The sequence below is a fragment of the Lutra lutra genome, chromosome 4 (genome assembly GCF_902655055.1).
Source record: "Lutra lutra chromosome 4, mLutLut1.2, whole genome shotgun sequence".
NCBI lineage: Eukaryota > Metazoa > Chordata > Mammalia > Carnivora > Mustelidae > Lutra > Lutra lutra.
In genome coordinates this window covers 19804244-19824062 of record NC_062281.1, presented here as the reverse complement: position 1 = coordinate 19824062, position 19819 = coordinate 19804244, and the positions used below count along the sequence as shown (strand labels likewise).

Here is a 19819-nt window from a genome sequence, read left to right as displayed (position 1 = left end):
TACCTACAGATGTATTGTAATTTTGAAACCAGAACAATAATTTATCCAGACAAAATGTTATAAAATTATGGCTAAATATGACAAAATCTTTTGATGATGGCTTTCCCAGGCTCTCACTGGTTTGCAGATATACAAAGAAATGTACCACAACCTGAACTTGAAGCAAAAATTGTGAATAATGAGGCGCCTGGGTGGCTTAGTGGGTTACCCCTCTGCCTTCGGCTCAAGTCATGATCCCGGGGTCCTGGGATCGAGCCCCGCATAGGGCTCTCTGCTCAGCAGGGAGCCTGCTTCCTCCGCTCTCTCTGCCTGCTTGTGATCTCCATCTGTCAAATAAATAAATAAAATCTTAAAAAAAAATTTGTGAATAACAAGGCTTTCAGAGATCTATAACTTAATGGAAAAGGGAGTCTATGTTTGTCTACCTTTGTCTGGTTTTTTACTTTTTTTTGACAGTTTAGGTATTGTTTTTGTTTTTCCAGGGGCCTTGTGAGAGAGCATTGCAAAGTACATGTTAGATAGGTGAAATTCAAGTGAAAAATTGTCAGGTGACACTATTTAAGAATTAATCTCAGTGTGTAGTCACTTTTAGTGATATATATTTATATATATATATATTTATATATGTATATATTTTTTAACATATTTTGTTTTATCCAGGTTGGTGCTCTTTTTGTATTGCCGTGTACTATTAGTAACATACTTATTCCACCTCCCAGCCAACTCAGTTCAAGAAAATGGAGAGAATATATAGCTAAAAAGCCCAAGACAATCAGTGGTAAGTAGTAAATACTTAAGTTGTTTATGAAGTGGAGATGACATTCTTGATGAGAAAATTATATTTGTTACTACTGATTAAAAAGAACCCACATCATTTTAAGATTTTTTATTATCTCAGTAACCTATTGTTAGTATCAAAGTGTATGCTACCTTATTTAGTCAAAAAAATATCAGTAATCCAAAGGCAGAAGTCTTGATTAAGTAGATAGCTAATTTTATTGGACATGGGTTTCTTAGAGACCTTTCAAGAATGAAATTGATGAAAATAAAGTGGTGAGGGGTGCCTGGGTCGCTCAGTCAGTTAAGCATCTGCCTTTGGCTTAGGTCATGATCCCAGGGTCCTGGGATAGAGTCCTAAGTCAGGCTCCCTGCTCTGCAGGGAGTCTGCTTCTCCCTTTGCCCCTCCCCCTGCCCATGAGCAACCTTTCTCTTTCTCTCTTTTTCTCTCTCAAATAAACAAAATCTTCTTGTAAAAGAAGAAAAAGTGGTTGTTTTATTATATGGTCGGCACATAAAAAAACAAACTTGTGATTATAGTTTTTTAGAGAAATTAGAAATTATTTAACAATTACATGTTATGCAGTGTTCTGTGTACTTTAGAAATATTGGCTCATTTAATTCTTATTAGTCCTATAAACTTATTTTTATGTCCATTTAACAGACTAGGAAATTGGAGCTTGAAGAAGTTACAGAGCTGTTAATTGGCAGAATCTTGGTTAAAATCCTGGCTCTAACAGTTAATAACTCTCTAACTTTTCCGAGGATTTGAACCCAGGCCCTGTGCTCTTAAGTACTGCACTGTATTGCCTCTAGTAATTTATTACATTCAAAATGTCATTACACAAATGAAATCTTAATTTCTGTTGTAAAATCAGATCATTTATATCCAAACTTTAGTATTTTATGAGGTAATTACAGCTCAAAATATTATTACTTGCCCAAAGTCATATAACTAAAGAGTGTTTCTTCATACTTTGCTTATACGTAAGTGTTGTTTTTATTGGACAATAATTTGTTTAAATTATTATTGAGCTTGTAGTTAGTTTTCATCACCCATGATATGATGGGACTAAGAACTGAAATTAAAACATGTCCACCTGCATTGTTCTAGAAGAAATCTCTAGAAATACTCCAGAACCATAGAATCCTGAGGAATACAAATTTAAAATCAGCAGCTTACACAGTATTATATAGGTGAGATACTGAAATCCATTTTAGCAAATGTTGAATTTGAAATGGAGATAATATCTATGTGGAAATTTAAATTCAGAATTTGAAATTAGGTCCATTATCCCCAGAGAGTGGTCAGGGCTAGAGATTTAGATTTTGAGTTTACCAGCTATTTTATTTATTTTATAACAAAGCAGCGTAAGACTAAGTGGCTTCAAGGAACAAATGTTTTTATTTGCTCACAGTTTTGCAGTTTGACCTAGTTCAGCTGGACGGTTCTTCCATTCTCACCAGTGGTCACTGATGTGGCTGCACTGAGCTTGTGGATTGTTCACGAGTTGGGCTTAGCTGGGATGCAGGGACAACTGTCTTTCTCCAGGTAGTCTCAGAGCCTTTTCCCTTGCCCCATGGTTTCTTCATGTGATCTCTAGCAGGTTAGCTGGAATTTTTACATGGTGTCTTAAGACTCCAAAACATACAAAAATCAAGCTGTCAGGATTTTTAAGGCTTCATCCCAGAACTGGCCCAGTGTCACTTCTGCTGTATTCTTTTATTTAGAGCTACTCACAGGAATAGCCCAGATTCAAAGGGAAGGTGACTAGACAAGGGTGTGAATACTGAGAAGCCACCAATGTAAAAGCCTGCCATGACTGTCTATAGGTAATAGTTGAAGCCTTAGGAGTGGTTGGACAAAACCATACAGACAGCATGACTAGAAAAGAGAACCATGGCTGGGATCTTCAGAAATACCTGAATTTAAGGTAAAAGTGGAAGAAAAGTTAGGAAGTGATTTAATAAATAGTGGTTCAAAGACCCTAGATAGCTATAATCATGAACATCAACATCAAAATACCATTTATTGCATGATACAGTGTGGGAAATAAAGAGGAGTCAAACTGGGTCCTTACACTTGAGGAAGTAGTTGCACAGCCCTTTTCTTTGTGAAATTTATAGTCAAGTGATGAAAGCACTTTGAAAAATCATTATGAATCTGTTTAGTGGACACTGTGAAGGTGAAGTGGAGGGTGCTTCCAGAGTGTATGACCTAACATAGTCTCAAGAATTCAGAACAGCTTCCTGGAGGAACAGATATTGTTAATATAGTTTGTTGCATTGTGCTAGTACATAAAGAGATGTAGCTTTGACCCTTCTCAACTCCTCCCAGGGAGTAGATCTATACGTGATGATTTTGGCAGATGCTAAAACAAAATCAGAAATAGATTTGCTAGGTGGCAGCAGAGCCAATTTCACTTATTTTACATGAAATCATAGGATAATATTTATCCATTTCTCAATATTATACATGTTTAAGGCTTGAATTGAATATTAGTATCTCCTAACTAAGCTAAATATTAATATGTCCTAAACTAATAGGAATATTAATATCTCCTAACTAAACTAAATATACTGTCCAGTATATTCTGGAGAGCCCATTATTTATTTTGCCTTTGTAACTTTTTCTAACATAATTTATTGATCTAAAATTTATTCTTAAGTGGGTTTTTTTTTTTTTCATGATTTTTATTACAACTTTAAGAAACTACCTCAGTGTGTGGCTTGATTTGATTTCTTTAAATTATCACCTCTTGAAATTTGGAGTTTAATATTAGTAACTTGTGAATAATAAGATATGTATCACCTGATAATCTTCAAAGGCAAGTTGTTGATTACTGATTAGGCTTTATCATTAAGTGCTGATTAAGCTGACACTTTACAGTATTTTTTTTTTAATCTTAGAAGTAGAAATAATCAAATTGGACAGTTGATTATTAAGTTCTTTTCTACCCATAGCCCTTTCTTTAGGGGAAATTCTTTATTTATCTCATTGACAGAACTCCTTTTGTTAAAGAGGAGCCAAGTTTTCGCGAGGATAAAGTTTTAATAGCTCTCACTTGGGAAAACCTCGTATCCCATTCATAGTGCCACTACCAGTAGCCTCTCTCACTATTCCAAATAAGATATCAACTCTCAGATCAGCCTCTTAAATCAACATTGTTTCCTGTAACTTACTGCATTGTGTCCAGCTGTGCTCTCCTGTTGGCCCTGCATGTCCCCTGTCCTCCTACCTAAACTTTAAACTGTTTCCTTAAACTATTGTCTCATTTTAGTCCTTCATGACCTTGTTACTCATTCATTCATTCCTTCAGTCAGTCATACCTTTCCTTCATTTTTTTCTTTTGAGATTGAGTAGATATTGTGTATCAGGCATGGTACAATAATATGGAGATTAGTAATAAGCAAGATAGACTTGACTCGTCCTTTCCTGGAACTTGAACTGTAATAGAAAATAGATATTAAGAAGTCATTAGAAGTCTGAATTATAACATTGTATTCAGTAGCAACCAACTATAAATCCACAAGAGATAGTATCTTGAAAAAAGTGAGATGTGGAAAGGCTATCATGCTAACATTTGTGGTAAAAACAACAATTTGGGGCATGTGTGTGTAAGCACTCGTACGTATTTATTTATATAAATACTATTTTGCATTAATTAGTTTTTCAACAGATATTTTTATCAAGTGTCTACAGTACAGCAGGCACCGTTACACATGTTGGATGGGCAATAAATAGAACACAGTCCATGTCCTGAGGAAACTTACATGACAGTGGAGGTATTGGGTTTAGATTTTAGGTTTTTTTCAGAAACCCATATGGTTATGTCTTTCAGTTTTGATAGGCCTTTACTCCGGACATTTTCTCATTCAGGACCTAACTTGCCATCCCATCTAAAATTGCAAATAGACTCTTCTCTTGACATTTTATCCATGTCCCCAGCTTTATTTTTTCTCTTTAGTACTTATCACTATCTAATATACTAAGTGTCTTTTTTTCAAAGTGAGAAGAGACAAGATGGAATTTTTTAATTTTTATTCATTTCTTTATTTTCACTGCCTGGAACAGTACCAGATATTTAGAGGTACTCCAAAATAGTTGTTAAGTAAAACATGAAATATATATTTCCAGGAAGTAATAACTGTTGTCTGAAAAAGTAAAAAGATTTTGAATGGATTACATCCATGCGGTGTGAATCAAAATTTGTGCCCCAATTTTTATCAGTTCCTTAGGTATAACAAATCATCTCTGATGAAATAAAATACGTACATAGTTTGAAACATATGGTATTGCTTATTTGTATATCAAAAATTGTCAAGTATCAGCAATTTCAGATGGTTTGACCTAAAATGAAAAACAATGTGCCATTTGAATTATGCCTAAATTAAGCATAGCCAAAGAATGATTTTTAACAGTGATTTTCAGCGAGATACTCAAAGTATTATGATACTAGGAAAAATGCAAAAGAACTATGTGAACAAATGCCACTGAGCTAAACCCAATTACTCTGAAGAAAGACTTCTATATTTAAAACTTGTACTGAACAGCCAGTTGTATAATGAAAAGTGCCTGGCTTACCATATGTTCACAGAGAAGTTTTACAGAATTGTCAAAAATTTAGATGCTGCTCTTTGCCTAACTGCATTACAAATGAATAAGCTAAAGTATAGAGAAATCAACCAAATTCTCCAATATCACAGGGTGAAGTCAGAATTTTCACCCAAGTCTCAATGCATCTGCAAACCATCCATGATAGTTACAATCTTGAGTCCTATTGTTGCCTCATTTTGTTTAAATTGGAATTCTTTTGAAAGGAAATATATTTTTAAAGGATTTTATTGATTTATTCGACAGAGAGAGATTACAAGTAGGCAGAGAGGCAGGCAGAGAGAGAGGGGGAAGCAGGCTCCCCACTGAGCCACCCAGGTGCCTCTGAAAGGAAATATTTTAAAGGTACTCTTGAAAAAAGTTACTGTTTTGTTGACTGACAAGTCTTCTAATAAAAATATTTTTAAAGAGACTAGCTTAATAAGGACCAATGAATGTTTTGAATTGATGAGGCATGTACCTTTATTCTCAAATCAGGGTGACAACAATGTTTCAAAATAGTGAGCTGAAACTAATAAGGTTTTTTTTTTTTTAGAAGATTTTATTTATTTATTTGACAGACAGATATCACAAGTAGGCAGAGAGGCAGGCAGAGAGAAAGGGGGAAGCAGGCTCCCTGCTGAGCAGAGAGCCCAAAACGGGGCTTGATCCCAGGATCCTGAGACCATGACCCAAGCTGAAGGCAGAGGCTTAACCCACTGAGCCACCCAGGTGCCCCCTAATAAGGTTTTATGACACTGTGTAACTGATCTATAAATTCCACCTTGAGAAAAGGTAAAGGACTCAGGTAAAGATTTTGAAAGAGACTTCAGTGGCCAAGACAAAGTAATCTTTTAATCAGCAAATATTTATAGTTTGCCTCTTGGGTTCAGGGCATTCTTCTAGGTGGTAGGAATTCAGTAATGAACACTATCATCCAACTTTACTGTACTAACTTTTATTGAACACACCATTCAGCAGCGTCCTCGTTCTCTTCGAGCACATATGAAACATTCTTGAGAATAGACCATATATATCGTAGGCCATTAAATGAGGCTAATAAATTTAAAAGTGTGTTCTTCAATTACAGTAGAATTAAATTAGAAATCAGCAACACAAATATGAGGAATGCTTTAACTATTAGCAATTAAATTAAATTAAATAACACACTCCTAAATAACCCATAGGTCAAAGAAGAGAAACCAAAGGGGAAATTAGAAAATGTTTTTAGTTGAAAATAAAACCAGGACACCTGGATGTGTAAGTGGGTTAAGCCCTTTCTTCGGCTGAGGTCATGATCTCAGGGTCCTGGGATCTAGCCCCCACATCTGGCTCTCTGCTCAGCAGGGAGCCTGCTTCCCCTCACCACACCCCACACCCACCTGCCTCTCTGCCTACTTGTGATCTGATCTCTATCAAATAAATAAATAAAGGCTTTAAAAAAAAAAAAAGAAAAGAAAACCAAAACTTGTCAAATTATGGAGAGCATCTAAGGCAGTACTAAGAGGATTGTGAATGCTTATCATGGAAGATACGATCTAAAATCAGTTATCCAAACATCAACCTCAAGAAGCTAGAAGACTAATTCCAAGTTAAGTAGAAGGAAGGAATTAGACTAGAAGTTAATGAATAAAATACTGAGGGCTACATCTAACAAAAGAAGTGCAATATCTATACACTGAAAACTGTAAAACTTACTGAGAGCAATTAAAGAAGATAAAAGTAAGTGGGGAAACACCATGTTTGTGATTTGGAAAACTCAGTATTATTAAGATGGTACTTCCCTCCAAATTTACACGTAGATTTATTTCAATTTTTAACAAAATCCCAAGAGGACTTTACATAGAAATTGACAAACTGCTGCTAAATTTATATGGAATTGCAAAGGACCTGGAATGGCCAATTTTGAAAAGGAAGAATAACTTTTGGTACTTGATTCACATCCCAACTGTAAAGCCACAGTATTCAAGACAGTATGGTATTGAATTAAGAATATGCATGTATCAGTGGAAAAAAATAGAAATAAAGGTGCCAGTGGGAAAAAGAGAGTCTCTTTAACACTGCTAGAAGAACTGGATATCCATATGTAAAGCATAGATATAAGATTTTTATATAAAAATTAACTCAAAATGGATTATATAACTAAATGTAAACACTAGAACTAGAAAATTTCTGTAAGAAAAAATAGCTACCAAAAGGATCTATAAAAAGAAAAAAAAATCTATAAATTCACCAAAACTAAAAATGTCTACTTTTTGAAAAACACTAAGAAAAAAATTTTATTTATTTTTCAATTTTATTTTTTTTTAATTTATTTATTTTAGGGAGAGCTCATGTATGCTTGAGCAGGGTTAGGGGCAGAGAGAAGGGGACAAGCAGACTCCCTGCTGAGCATGGGGCCTGATGTGGGGCTCCATCCCAGGACCCTGAGATCATGATGTGAACTAAAATCAAGAGTGAACGCTTAACCTACTGAGGCAGCCAGGAACTCCAAAAAAAATTTTTAAAGGTTACTTAGAGAAAACATTTCCAGTCATGTCCAACAGTAGCCAGATACATTAAAAAAAAATTCTTACAACTCAATAATAAGGAGACAAGCCAATTAATAATAGGTAGTTATTATTATAACTATTATACCTATTATATTATATTATAACTATTATACCTATTATAATAGAGTTGAATAGATATTAAAGATACGTGAATAACTAATAAAGCACATGAAAGATGCTCAACATTATTTGTCTTTTGGGAAGTGCAAATTAAAACCACAATGTGATTCTATAATACACTTACTAGAATGGCTTTATTAAATATAGTGACTATCAAATCTTGATGAGGATGTGAAGAAACTGCAAATCTCCCACATTGCTGGGGATGGTGTAAAATGGCTTAGATACTCTTGAAAACAATGTGGCAGCTAAACTTACACTTCACTCTGCAACCCAGTATTTCCATTCCTAGGTATTTATCCAGGAGAAATGAGAACATATGTTCATATAAACACTTGCAAGAAACTGTTAATAAAAGACATATTTATAGTAGCTAAGAATTGGAAACTCTGCAAACATCCATCAGCTGGTGAAGAGATAAACACAGTTTGTTTTGTCCAGACAGTGGAATATTGCTCGACATATTGCATGAAAAGTTTTGGGTGTACCTATATATGTTAAGTTTATATGGAATTTCTATAAAAAGCTTAAGGACCAGAAAGCATATCAGTGGTTGCTTGAGGCCAGGAATAGGAGGGGAGATTGACTGCAGAGAGATAATAGACATTCTCCAAAACTGGATTATAGTGATGGATGCCTAAATTAATCACATTTATACTCTGACATATGCATGTGCATATGTTTGAGGGAGAAGGAAGGAGAGAGTCAGGGAGGGAAGGCAGGAAGGAAAGAAAATAAAAAAAGGAAGAACATCAAACAAGGCTCTACCAGAGATCAGTTAACATCTCTGGGGAGGAAACCAGACCCTCAGTAGTTTATAAAAGCACCCAAGTGTTTCAAGTGCATCCAGTATTAAGAACTTCTGCCCTAGATGTGCTCTTTTCAACCCTAGGCTAGAGAGCCACGGTTACTGAAGAGAAAGACCTTCAGATGCTCTGAGGCCAAAAAGAAAAAAAAAAGAATCGCTATTTTAGGCTTTTCATTCCTTGGCTAGAAAATCAGGATAGTAATACTTGCTTAGTGTATCTCACAAGCTTGTTTCAGTCACGGTTGGTGATGGTAGACACTTTGTAAACTCTGCGGTAGCTTTTATTCTGTCCAACCTTAAGGATTCATCTGTGGAACAATAGAGATCATTGTTCTTCATGATAATAAGGTCTTCAAATGTCTTCTGAAGTTTCTCTATTCATTGTAGCTTTCAGATTGTCTATTTTACTGTGTTGTAACTAAAGGGAAATATATACTGTTTTTGATCCGAATGTTTCTGGTTTAAAATAGTCATGGTGCAATTTATAAATTTTTCTGCATTTTTGGAATCTTCACAGTAGGAGGTGTCATACAGCTATTCAACAATACTATCATTTCTTAAACCATTTCAGATTATCTTTAGAATTGAGCCAGGGTATTTTCTTGGCTAGTCTCATTGAAGCTAAGTTTTGTGCCTAATCGCTCAAAGCTTGGTCTGATGAATAAAGTGGGAAATCAAGGAAGGCAATACATTTTTTGAAAATGCTTTGTGAATATAATTACATCATTGTTGCCTTTTTTTTTCCCCTTATGATTCCCCAGCTGACCCTAAGGACCATTTCAAAAAAGTTGAGTCTAGAATTGTTTGAACAATGATATCGTTGATAGTGTGTAGCCTCCTAAAATGCCTATATTGAAGGCTAGCTTTTATTTTACCGTTTAATGTTTTAACTTGATTATCAAAATAATTATGTATATTATTTTGTTGTTTCTTGAGACGTACATATATATAAAATATTTGTCAGTAAGTCAGAAGATTTACTTAACTAGAATACTTTACTACCTTCATCATCCTGAGATATTTTTCAATATATCGATATTATTTCTTCTTTACATTAATACTATCTTATATTTTATATTGTTAAACTTTTAAAAAGAAGGGATATTACAGAATTTTAAGGACCCCTGAGAAAGTTATTGGTATAAAATATGACTTTATTTTTTTATTTTTGCTAGATTTTTGATTGCTAATGAAACTAATAATGATCTATCTCTTCATTATAGTTTATGTTATTTGTAAAATTTGATACAATTAATTGGCACTTGTATTCTGCCTCTCTCATTTTACCTGTATAGTAGATCCAAAATAGGTGTTTGTTTTGGTGAAGAGAGGGCTTGTAAGCCAGTCAGTCTCTTACAAGTTGATGTTATGAAAATAACAGGAAAATATATAGGGGCCCCTGGGTGCCTTAAGTCCATTAAGTATCTCAGACTTGATTTCTGCTCTGGTCATGATCTCAGGGTCATGAGATGGAGCCCCACACTCCGGTGTGGGCGGGCGGGGGGTGTCTGCTTGAGGTTCTGTCTCTCCCTGTGCCCCTCGTCCTGGTGTGTGCTCTTTCTCTCTTTCTAAAATAAATAAATAAATCTTAAAAAAAAAAAAAAAACACAGAAATTTTCTGTTGTAATCACTTACTGTTATTTCATTAGGGAGAGCTATGAAATTTGAGTGACAATGCTAATTGTAAATCTATTACTCTCCGTGATATTTACATAGAAGTTACTTAATAAGTCTTCAATTAACACCTGCCAAACTTGGAAAACTTTTTAAATTACTTCATAGTCATTATGGTTAGGGCAGTTCTTTAAAATAAATATTTTTCTTTTGAGGAAAATAAGATTGCTGTAATTACAGGCTTCCATGATTAAAATGCTAATAAAGGGGATGGGATTTAAAATAAATGTGGAAAGAATGCCATGGATTAAAGGGACACCAGTAACTTGAATTGGCTAAGTGCCAAGTTGGTAAACGAATTAAAAAGTCACTATAAGTCTTAGCAAACCTTAGTTTCAAATGCAAATGGTAACAACAGTGTTTTTCCTTCCTAAAACCTCTATTTAAATTCCTTCTTTATGATTGATGTTTATGAACAGTATTAATATCTATTGTATAAATTTATTTTTGTACTTCATGGTTGTTTGGGGGAATAAGCTTTAAGTCACAGTATGTTTATCTGTGAAATAAATTGTTTTCTAATAAAATTACAGTTTTCTTAGTGTATAGTTTTCATAGTGTACATATACATATACTATGTACATACAGATATGTACAAAGAAGCATACGTATGTATATTTATATACACATACAGACACACACACGCATATAAATTCCGAAATGCTAAGAACTTCTTTTGTGAGCAGACCTTACATTCCTAAGATTATTATAAATTAAAACAAAAAGCTGTGTTAAGATATAGTTAACACACTGTACAATTCAATCATTTAAATTATACAATTCCATGGTTTTTAGTCTAATCATAGGATGGATTGTATAACCATCACCACAGTCAATTTTAGGACATTATCTTGTCTCCAGAAGGCAACTCCAAACCCTTTAGCAGTTCGTCCCTATACCCATTGTCTCCTCCTTCCCCAACCCTTAGGCAATCACTAATCTACTTCCTTCTGTATAGATTTGCCTGTTCTGGATATTTTATTTAAATGTCATCATACAATAAACATGTCATCTTTAATGTTCGGCTTCTCTCACACATAGCATAATATTGTATGACAACACCAATACTTCATTCTTTCTATTGCTGAATACAACTCCTCATTTGGACGTATCACTTATTATTTATTCATACATCAGTTCAAGGACACTTTAACTGTTGACCCTTTCGGGTAAATAATGCTGCCATGAATATTTGTGTACATGTTTGTTTGTTTGTTTGTTTAAAGATTTTATTTATTTGACAGAGAGAGAGAGATCACAGGTAGGCAGAGAGGCAGGCAGAGGGAGGGAGGGAAGCAGGCTCCCTGCTGAGCAGAGAGCCCCATGTGGGGCTCGATCCCAGGACTCTGGGATCATGACCCGAGCCAAAGGCAGAGGCTTAACCCACTGAGCCACCCAGACACCCTGTGTACATGTTTTTATGTGAACATATGCTTAAAATAATTTTGGATAAAAACCTGGGAGTGGCAATTTTGAGTCATATATTGATTATATGTTTAACTTTTTTGAGGAATTGCCGAACAGTAGCTGTATCATTTTTATAGTCCCAACAGCATGAAGAGTTCCACTTTTTCTGCATCTTTATCAGTACCTGTTATTGTCTGTATTTTTTGTTACATTCATCCAAGGGAGGTGAAATGGTACTTTTTTGTGGTTTTGATTTACATGGCCTTTTTAGCTAGTAATTGGTAGTGTTTACTGAATAATTAGTATATGTCAGGCATTGATCTAAGCACTTTCCCTACAGCATCTTGCATTTAATCCTCATGTTTATCCATGTCATATAGATACTTTTTAAAATTAATAATCTTTATTTATTTAGAACAGTTTTACTCAACGAAATTGAGTAGAAAGTATAGAGCGTTTCCGTCCTCACACACATAGAGCCTCCCCTATTACCGACATTCAACCCTAATGGTACATTTGTTAAAACTGATAAGCTTTCACTGACATAGCATTATTACCCCAAGTCCATAGTGGGTTGACTTTTCGTTCTCTTGATGGTGTACTTTTAAGCCTAAAAGGTTTTAATTTTGGTGAAATTCAGTTTTCTCTCTTTTTTTTCTTTTCTTCACTGTGCTTTGGATCTCTTCTTTACCAAACCATTGCCTGCTCCCAAGGTCAGGAAGTTTTATGCCTTTGTTTTATTGTAAGATCTTTACAGTGTAACTCCTAAATTTATGTCTATTATCCATTTTGAATTAATATGTGAGATAGGTGGATAAGGGTCCAACTTCATTCTTTTGCATATTGGTGGTTCGGTTGTTCTAAGACCATTTGTTGAGAAGACTATTCCTTCTCCCATCATATTTTCTTGGTGCCTTTGTTGAAAATCATGACTGTTCACTTTTGGATTCTCAGTTCTGTTATCCTGTATGTCGTTAACACCAGCGCCTCAGTGTCTTGGTTACAGTAGCTTTATAGTAAGTTTTCAAACAGGAAAGTATGAATCCTCTAAGCTCATTTGCTCTACAGACCCTCAAATTCTTGACATTTCCCTCTCGTACAGTAATTTTTTATTTTAAATTAATATTAATTTTTCAATTATTATGATTATATAATCACTCTTCACAGTTGAGCCATGTAATGTATCTTATTTTCCTTTCCTGTACAGTATTCTGTCTCAGCTAGACTCAGTGAATCTTTTTTTTATATCTAGCCACAAAGCCTTCCCCAGTGGCGAAACTCCTTTCAGTACCTGCAGGCACATTAGGTATTCTATCAGTCATGTATATGTAAGAAATCTCTTCCAGCTCTTTGTGACCTGTCTAATCAAGAATGGTTTCTCTAGCTTTGTTCTATAGCTTTGGATTTAAAAGACTATTTTTTCATCGTCATGGAAATTTCTTTTGCCCTTTCTTTGTTGGTGCCTTTAATCTAATTGTCTCTTCCTTTAGTCCCTATTTTGGTGGAGCAGATTTCTAAAATCTTCTTGAAATTTTGAAGCTATTGCCCCATTGTCTTCTAGCTTTTAGCACTGTTATTTAGAATTCTAGTGCTCTTCTCATTCTTATTTTCTCTAAAGGAAACCCATATTTTCTCTGGAATTTTGTAGAATCTTCTACTTGTTCTTAGTCTTCTGAATTTTCATGATGATGCACCTTGGTGGGTCTATTTTTATTCTTGTATTGGGCTCTCAGCATGCCTGGAAGCTTGTCTTTTTATGGAGGAAAGTGTTCTGGTAGCTATTTTGTTGGAAATTTCCTTCCTTCTGTTTATGTTCTCACTTCTGTTAGTGCTATGTAGCTGTTTTCCTCCTGATTTGTGTGTCTTTCTTTATCTTCTTTTTATTTTCCATTTCTTCGTATTTTTACTTTACATTCTGTAGATTCACTTAACTTTTTCTTCTACCCATTTAGGTGAAATATATGTTTATGCTTTCTTAATTTTAATTTCCATGAGCTCTTTCTGATTAATGTTCTTATAGTCTCCTGTTCTTGTTTAATGTATGCAGAATCTTCTCTGAGGAGTGTAGTGATCCGATTGGTTAGTTGGTTGGTTTTGTGTGTGTGATTTCTTTTTACTGTGTATTCTTTATTTCCTTGCAAGTCACTTTTTTTCTATTTTGACATCTAGTTCTCATACTAGCAACTTTCCTTGAGATCTCATAACATTTGCCTGCCTGCTCACATTTAAGGGATTGTACCAGAAAGCTAATGGGAAGATTTGAGTGCATGAGTGTAGCTTGTTGACTCTGATCTTTGTTTTAGGGTGAACTCACCTTAGCTGACTCTAGCGTTGGGATTCTTCAGTCTTTCCTCTAGGACTGACCACATTTCCAAGAAAGCTCAATTTTGTTATCTAGCTTGCCTAATTCTAGAAGTTATATAGGTGAAGAAGGGTACAGGGTCTCAATATTCAATATACAAGTACATGCTTAATCCACTGAGAATTAACTCCACAACGCTGCTTTCTGTCCAGTATCTCTCAGGCCAGAGACACCTTGTTTTACTTTCTGCAGAGAATAAACCACTTGTTTTCTGGACCAGGAAAAGGACAATCATGTACCTCAATAGAATAAGGACTGGTCAGGAGGCCAAGCTGCTCAGACACTTCAACCTGTTCTCCTGTTTCACCTTCATGTTGCTTCCAGCGCCTTCTGGGACCCTCAATCCAGAGTCTTGTCAGGGGTTGTAATATAAATTATGTTGCTTCTAAGCCTTCTCCATTGTTTTTCTCAGCTTCCTTAGCAGTCTGTACCAATAACTCATTTGCTTTCCTGCTTTCAAAATTAGTTTCTGTTGTCTCTTCTGTCAGATATTAGTCCTTGTAGATTTATGCTATTTTAAAATCTCTTTATTCTCATTTTGTGGAATTTCAAGAGATAGTGAAAATGAATGCTTATGTCCAATTTACCATCTTCAACAAAAAAGGGACTCTTCTTCTATTTTTAATCTCAAAGGCTTCACAGTTTTTCTTTGACCTTCGCTATAACCCTCACTTGATTTGTTTTTAAAATATACAAGAAGCTGTCTTAAGTGACCTTCATGTAACTGGCACGCCAGATTAATGAATGCTCTCCCTTCCCTCTGTAAAATACATTATGGATGCCCGCTGCAGGGACCAAAAAGCTACCCTGGAGTGCGTCTGTACACTTCTTCTCCATCAGTGGAATTGTGTGTGTGTTCACAGGGGTCAGTTTATTCTATTTTAAAGAGCTACAAGTTGGAAAGAGTAGTTGATACGTTATGAGTGTGGTCATGTAAGAAAGATATCATGGAACTCTAGTGGGCAACATCAAAAGTTAATGAACAAGGACACATCATTTTAAGGTAAAATGTGTACACTTTGTATCATTTTGTTATGATTGTCTGCTTTCCGTTTTCTGAGTTAAATGAACAAGTGCTACTTAAAATGGTTGCTTGACAGCTTGTTTTCAAATAACAGAGAAAGTCATTATGCCCTCTGGGTCAAATGACTGATTCTGCCATGTTGCATGCTGAATTTTCACATACTTAACAAGATAATTGTTTTTGTTTAGTTCCAGACGTTGAAGTGAAAGGAGAGTGTTCTAGCTATTATCTCCTGTTACAAGGTAGTGACAACAGAAAATGTAAAGCCACATTGATTCACTCAGCCAACCAGATCAATGGCTCGTTTGCACTGAGTTTAATTCATGGAAAGATGAAAGCAAGGACAGTAGAAGCCAAACTGAGTAAGTGTTGATTTTAGGTGGAAAATATTTTTATATTTGTTAGTATATGCAGTTAACTTCTGTGGTTTTTAATGCTTTTATTTTCCCCAAACTCCATTTTACTTTCAATTTACATTTTATTTCGAACATATTACAGCATGTACAAACAGATTAGAGTACAGATAATTCATCCATTTTTCATTATACTTATTATAATTTAGTAGGTCAGCTTTTGATTCCAAAAAGGAAATGTTTAGTATTTTGCACTTATTTATTTTTAAAGATTTTATTTTTTTTTACTTCAGAGAGCTCACGTGTGGAAGCATGAGGGGGTGGGGCAGAGGGAGAAGCAGACTCTCCACCAAGCAGGGAGCCTGACAGAGAGTTGAATCCCAGGACTCCGGGATCATGACCTGAGCTGAAGGCAGATACTTAACTGACTGAGCCACCCAGGCACACTGTTTTTCCACTTTATTTTTTTTTTTTTAAGATTTTATTTATTTATTTGACAGAGAGAAATCACAAGTAGGCAGAGAGGCAGGCAGAGAGAGAGGAGGAAGCAGGCTCCCCGCTGAGCAGAAAGCCCGATGTGGGGCTCGAACCCAGGACCTGGGATCATGACCTGAGCCGAAGGCAGCGGCTTAACCCACTGAGCCACCCAGGCGCCCCTCCACTTTATTTTTTTAAGATCTATTTATTTGTCAGAGGAGAGATAGCACAGTCAGGTAGAGTGGCAGGCAGAGGCAGAGGGAGAAGCAGGCTCCCCACCGAGCAAGGAGCCCGATGTGGGACTCGATGCCAGGACGCTGGGATCATGACCTGAGCTAAAGCAGCCGCTTAACTGACTGGACCACCCAGGCATCCATGTATTTTCCACTTTAAACATATAATATTTTTCTATAATTTAGCTCTCATCTTACTTACTTCCTCTCAAGTTATCTTGTTCCATTTTATTGCCCTTTTTTTTTTCTCTCCAAGTTCCAAGTTTTGGTTATCCATCAGTGTATGCAAAACCACTCCAAAGTTAGCTTAAAAAATGACTATTTATTATTATTTTTCATAGTCCTTTGTGTTGACTGGGCTCAGCTGGGTGGTTCTATTTTGAAGTCCCCATACATGTGCAGCCACTTAAAAAGCTAGGGCTCTGTTCTCCTGCAGATTTAATGGAGGTTGTGTAAGAATGCTTCTTCACTTACCTGTTTGGCTCCTGGGTTAGAATGGCTGGAATGAGAACTGACGTTCTCTTCATGGTCTATTTTCTCACAGCCAGCTTGGGCTTCCTTACAACACTATAGTCTCGGGGTAGTCTGATTTCTTACCTGGTTGCTATCTTCTCTTAGAGCATTGTTCTAAGAAGTCTCCAGGTTTTTTGACCTAGTCTGAACTCATTCACTGTCACCTTTACTGGAGTACCTTATTGCTTTCGTAGAGCCAGCCTGGGTTCCTTGTGGAAGGACTACATAATGGGTGACTAGTAAGTGTGGTTGATTGGGGAGTGTCTTTAGAGACTAGCTACCATACTCCCTGCTTTGTATAGGAGTTTCAGTAGCTGAAGCCATAAAAGAACATGTGATGGAGGAAATTCTACTCTGTTACCTAAATTCCCTCAGTTGAAGAGGGAGATCAGAGTTTAAAATGCAAAATAATTTAGTATGCTTAATTTCTTCATCTTAATTATTATTTTGAGATGAGCAAGAGAGATGAGTAACTGACTTTTTTTTTTTTTAAGATTTTATTTATTTATTTGACAGAGAGAAATCACAAGTAGGCAGAGAGGCAGGCAGAGAGAGAGGAGGAAGCAGGCTCCCCGCTGAGCAGAAAGCCCGATGTGGGGCTCGAACCCAGGACCTGGGATCATGACCTGAGCCGAAGACAGCGGCCCAACCCACTGAGCCACCCAGGCGCCCCTGACTTTTATTTTTTAAAGTTATGTAATAACACATTTTCTGGGAACTGAATATTATTGTCATAGAACATCCTTAACACTTTTCTCTATTTCTCAGGCTTTCCTTTTGACTTCTTGTCACTTCCACATTTTTCTGGTGAACAACTTATACAGAGAGAGAAACAGTTAGCTAATGTTCAAGCTTTGGCTTTGAAAGAATGTCTGAGTAAGTAATGATTTGTACATTTCATTTTACTGTAAGAATGTTGACCTGTTCAGACATAATGCATTGTTACTGTCATACTTTTTCTTACTTTGTCTTTTAGGTATAATACTCATTTGTAGAACTATTCTTGATAGAGGTGATGCAGAGTAGAAAAGGTCTGCAACATTTTTCCACCAGATTCAGAATCTTTCTATTTATTCATGCATTGCTAATAACATTTATAAGAGTGTATTTCTTAAAGACTTATTTATTTAGGGAGAGAGAAAGAACAAGGGGAGGGACAGAAGGAGAGAGAGAGAGAGTCTCAGGGAGACTCCTTACTGGGTATGGAGCCTGGTGCCGAGCTCGATCTTGTGACCCTGAGATCACAACATGAGCTGAAATTAAGTGTCAGACCCTCAACTGACTGCACCACCTAGGCACCCCATAAAAATATTTCTTTAGGAAAATTTGGTATTCCATTCATTTTAACTGTGTACTGGAAAAGGTAGCTATGGTTTTTTAATTCTGATTAATATAGAATTTTTATAAAATTTCTCATTTTATATTTTTGGTTGTTATCAGGAGGATAAAGACTAAAAACAGAAGGAAATACAACTACAGAGAAATTAATGTGCTAACTTAAGCATTGATTCTTAGACTTTAACCATGACTATTAATAATAACAAGTATCACATATGTGCAGAGTGAAGTTAACATTATGGATTTTTCCTTATTCAGGAAATTAACACTTTTTCCAAGGGTCATAGTTTAAGGTTTTACATCTATTATTAAATGTTTAGTTCGTATCAGTCTTAACAATCTTCAATAAATAATCGTTCATTAGTACCTAATATGAACTTATTTTAAGATAACTGATACGGAATTTTTAAGAAATTGATTCAAATTGTGAGACCTCTTTAGTAGCATATAGAAAAACGTGATATTAGAATTAAGTAGATACATTATAAAATAAAAGCTATCATCCTTTTTGTAAAAGCATTTTAAAAATATCTGGAATTCAGTAGCCTGTTTTATTCAGTGGAAAATAATTTTAGAATACTTGGTCTCAATTGTTCTTTATATTAACCTACTTTTTCAGTTGTACAAATCAGTGTAATTGTGTAGTCTTGAACTCCTCCAACCATTGATTTTTTTTAATTGTTTCAGTGATACTAGCTCAAGGAAAATATAGTTGGAAAGGCAAATCAGTTTCAGTAAAAAGTAGTACATGTTAAAACCAAGAAAAAGAAAACATACTGAAATAGTACTTTTGTGGCTGGAAAAACTCTAATTTCAAATACCAACCTGCAGTGTTATTCATCTCTTGACTTCGCTCTGTCCCTGCCAGAGTCAGCAGGCCCTGCTCCATTGCCTTAAGCCTTTTGCAGCTTTGTAACTCCATTCCCTCCCCATCTCCTCTCTCCTTCCTTGTCACCTCTCTCCCTTAGCCTCCCAACCAGAAAATCTGCCAGAGTGGAAGAATAGGCTGCTCTGGAAGCTGACTTGTTTCTCCTTTGGGTAGGAAGAGTTAACCTTCCTGCCTGCAGGCCTGACTGGCAGCTCTACTGAAGCACCTAGTAAATGCTCCAAGCGTGGGAGCACGAGCAGCTGAGCTGTACTGTGGCTGTTAAGGGTGCCACAGCTCTGCGCCAGGAGCCTGGCGCAGGGGCAGGTGGGGGGTCTGAAGTTGAGGGAAGCCTTGCAGCTAGTAGCTGCTGGAGAAACCAGCTCTGGGCCTATCCACGAAATGACCAGTTTGCAATCCAAGGCATGTAATCTTGATGAAAATTAGTAACCCAGTTAATCAGTTTATGATGGAAGTACTTGCTGAACCAAGCTCTGCTCTATCCAGAGAGTTAATACTGGATTAAAAATGTGGGGTAAGGTTGCATCTGTTAAGAATTCTTGTATCTCAAAAGACAAGAAAATGACAGCAAAACAGTTTCTTATGTAAGCATGTCTGACTGTATTTCAGTGATCTTCAGAGAAGTGAAATGTAAATATAAAAGTGCTGAAAATGGTATAGTTAATTAACTTACACATGGTGAAAACTACTGTACTAGGAAC

General features: G+C 35.9%; 1 protein-coding gene across 4 annotated transcripts in view; it reads left to right on the top strand.

Annotated features, from left to right (window-relative positions):
* Positions 1–19819, top strand: part of MTBP (MDM2 binding protein) — a 77412-nt gene that overhangs the window by 21708 nt on the left and 35885 nt on the right. For all 4 annotated transcript variants that reach the window (XM_047726736.1, XM_047726738.1, XM_047726735.1 and 1 more), the window contains 3 exons: positions 661–778; positions 15507–15680; positions 17663–17770. In XM_047726736.1, coding sequence (XP_047582692.1) covers positions 661–778; positions 15507–15680; positions 17663–17770 — 400 coding nt within the window. The remainder of the gene's footprint in view (positions 1–660; positions 779–15506; positions 15681–17662; positions 17771–19819) is intronic.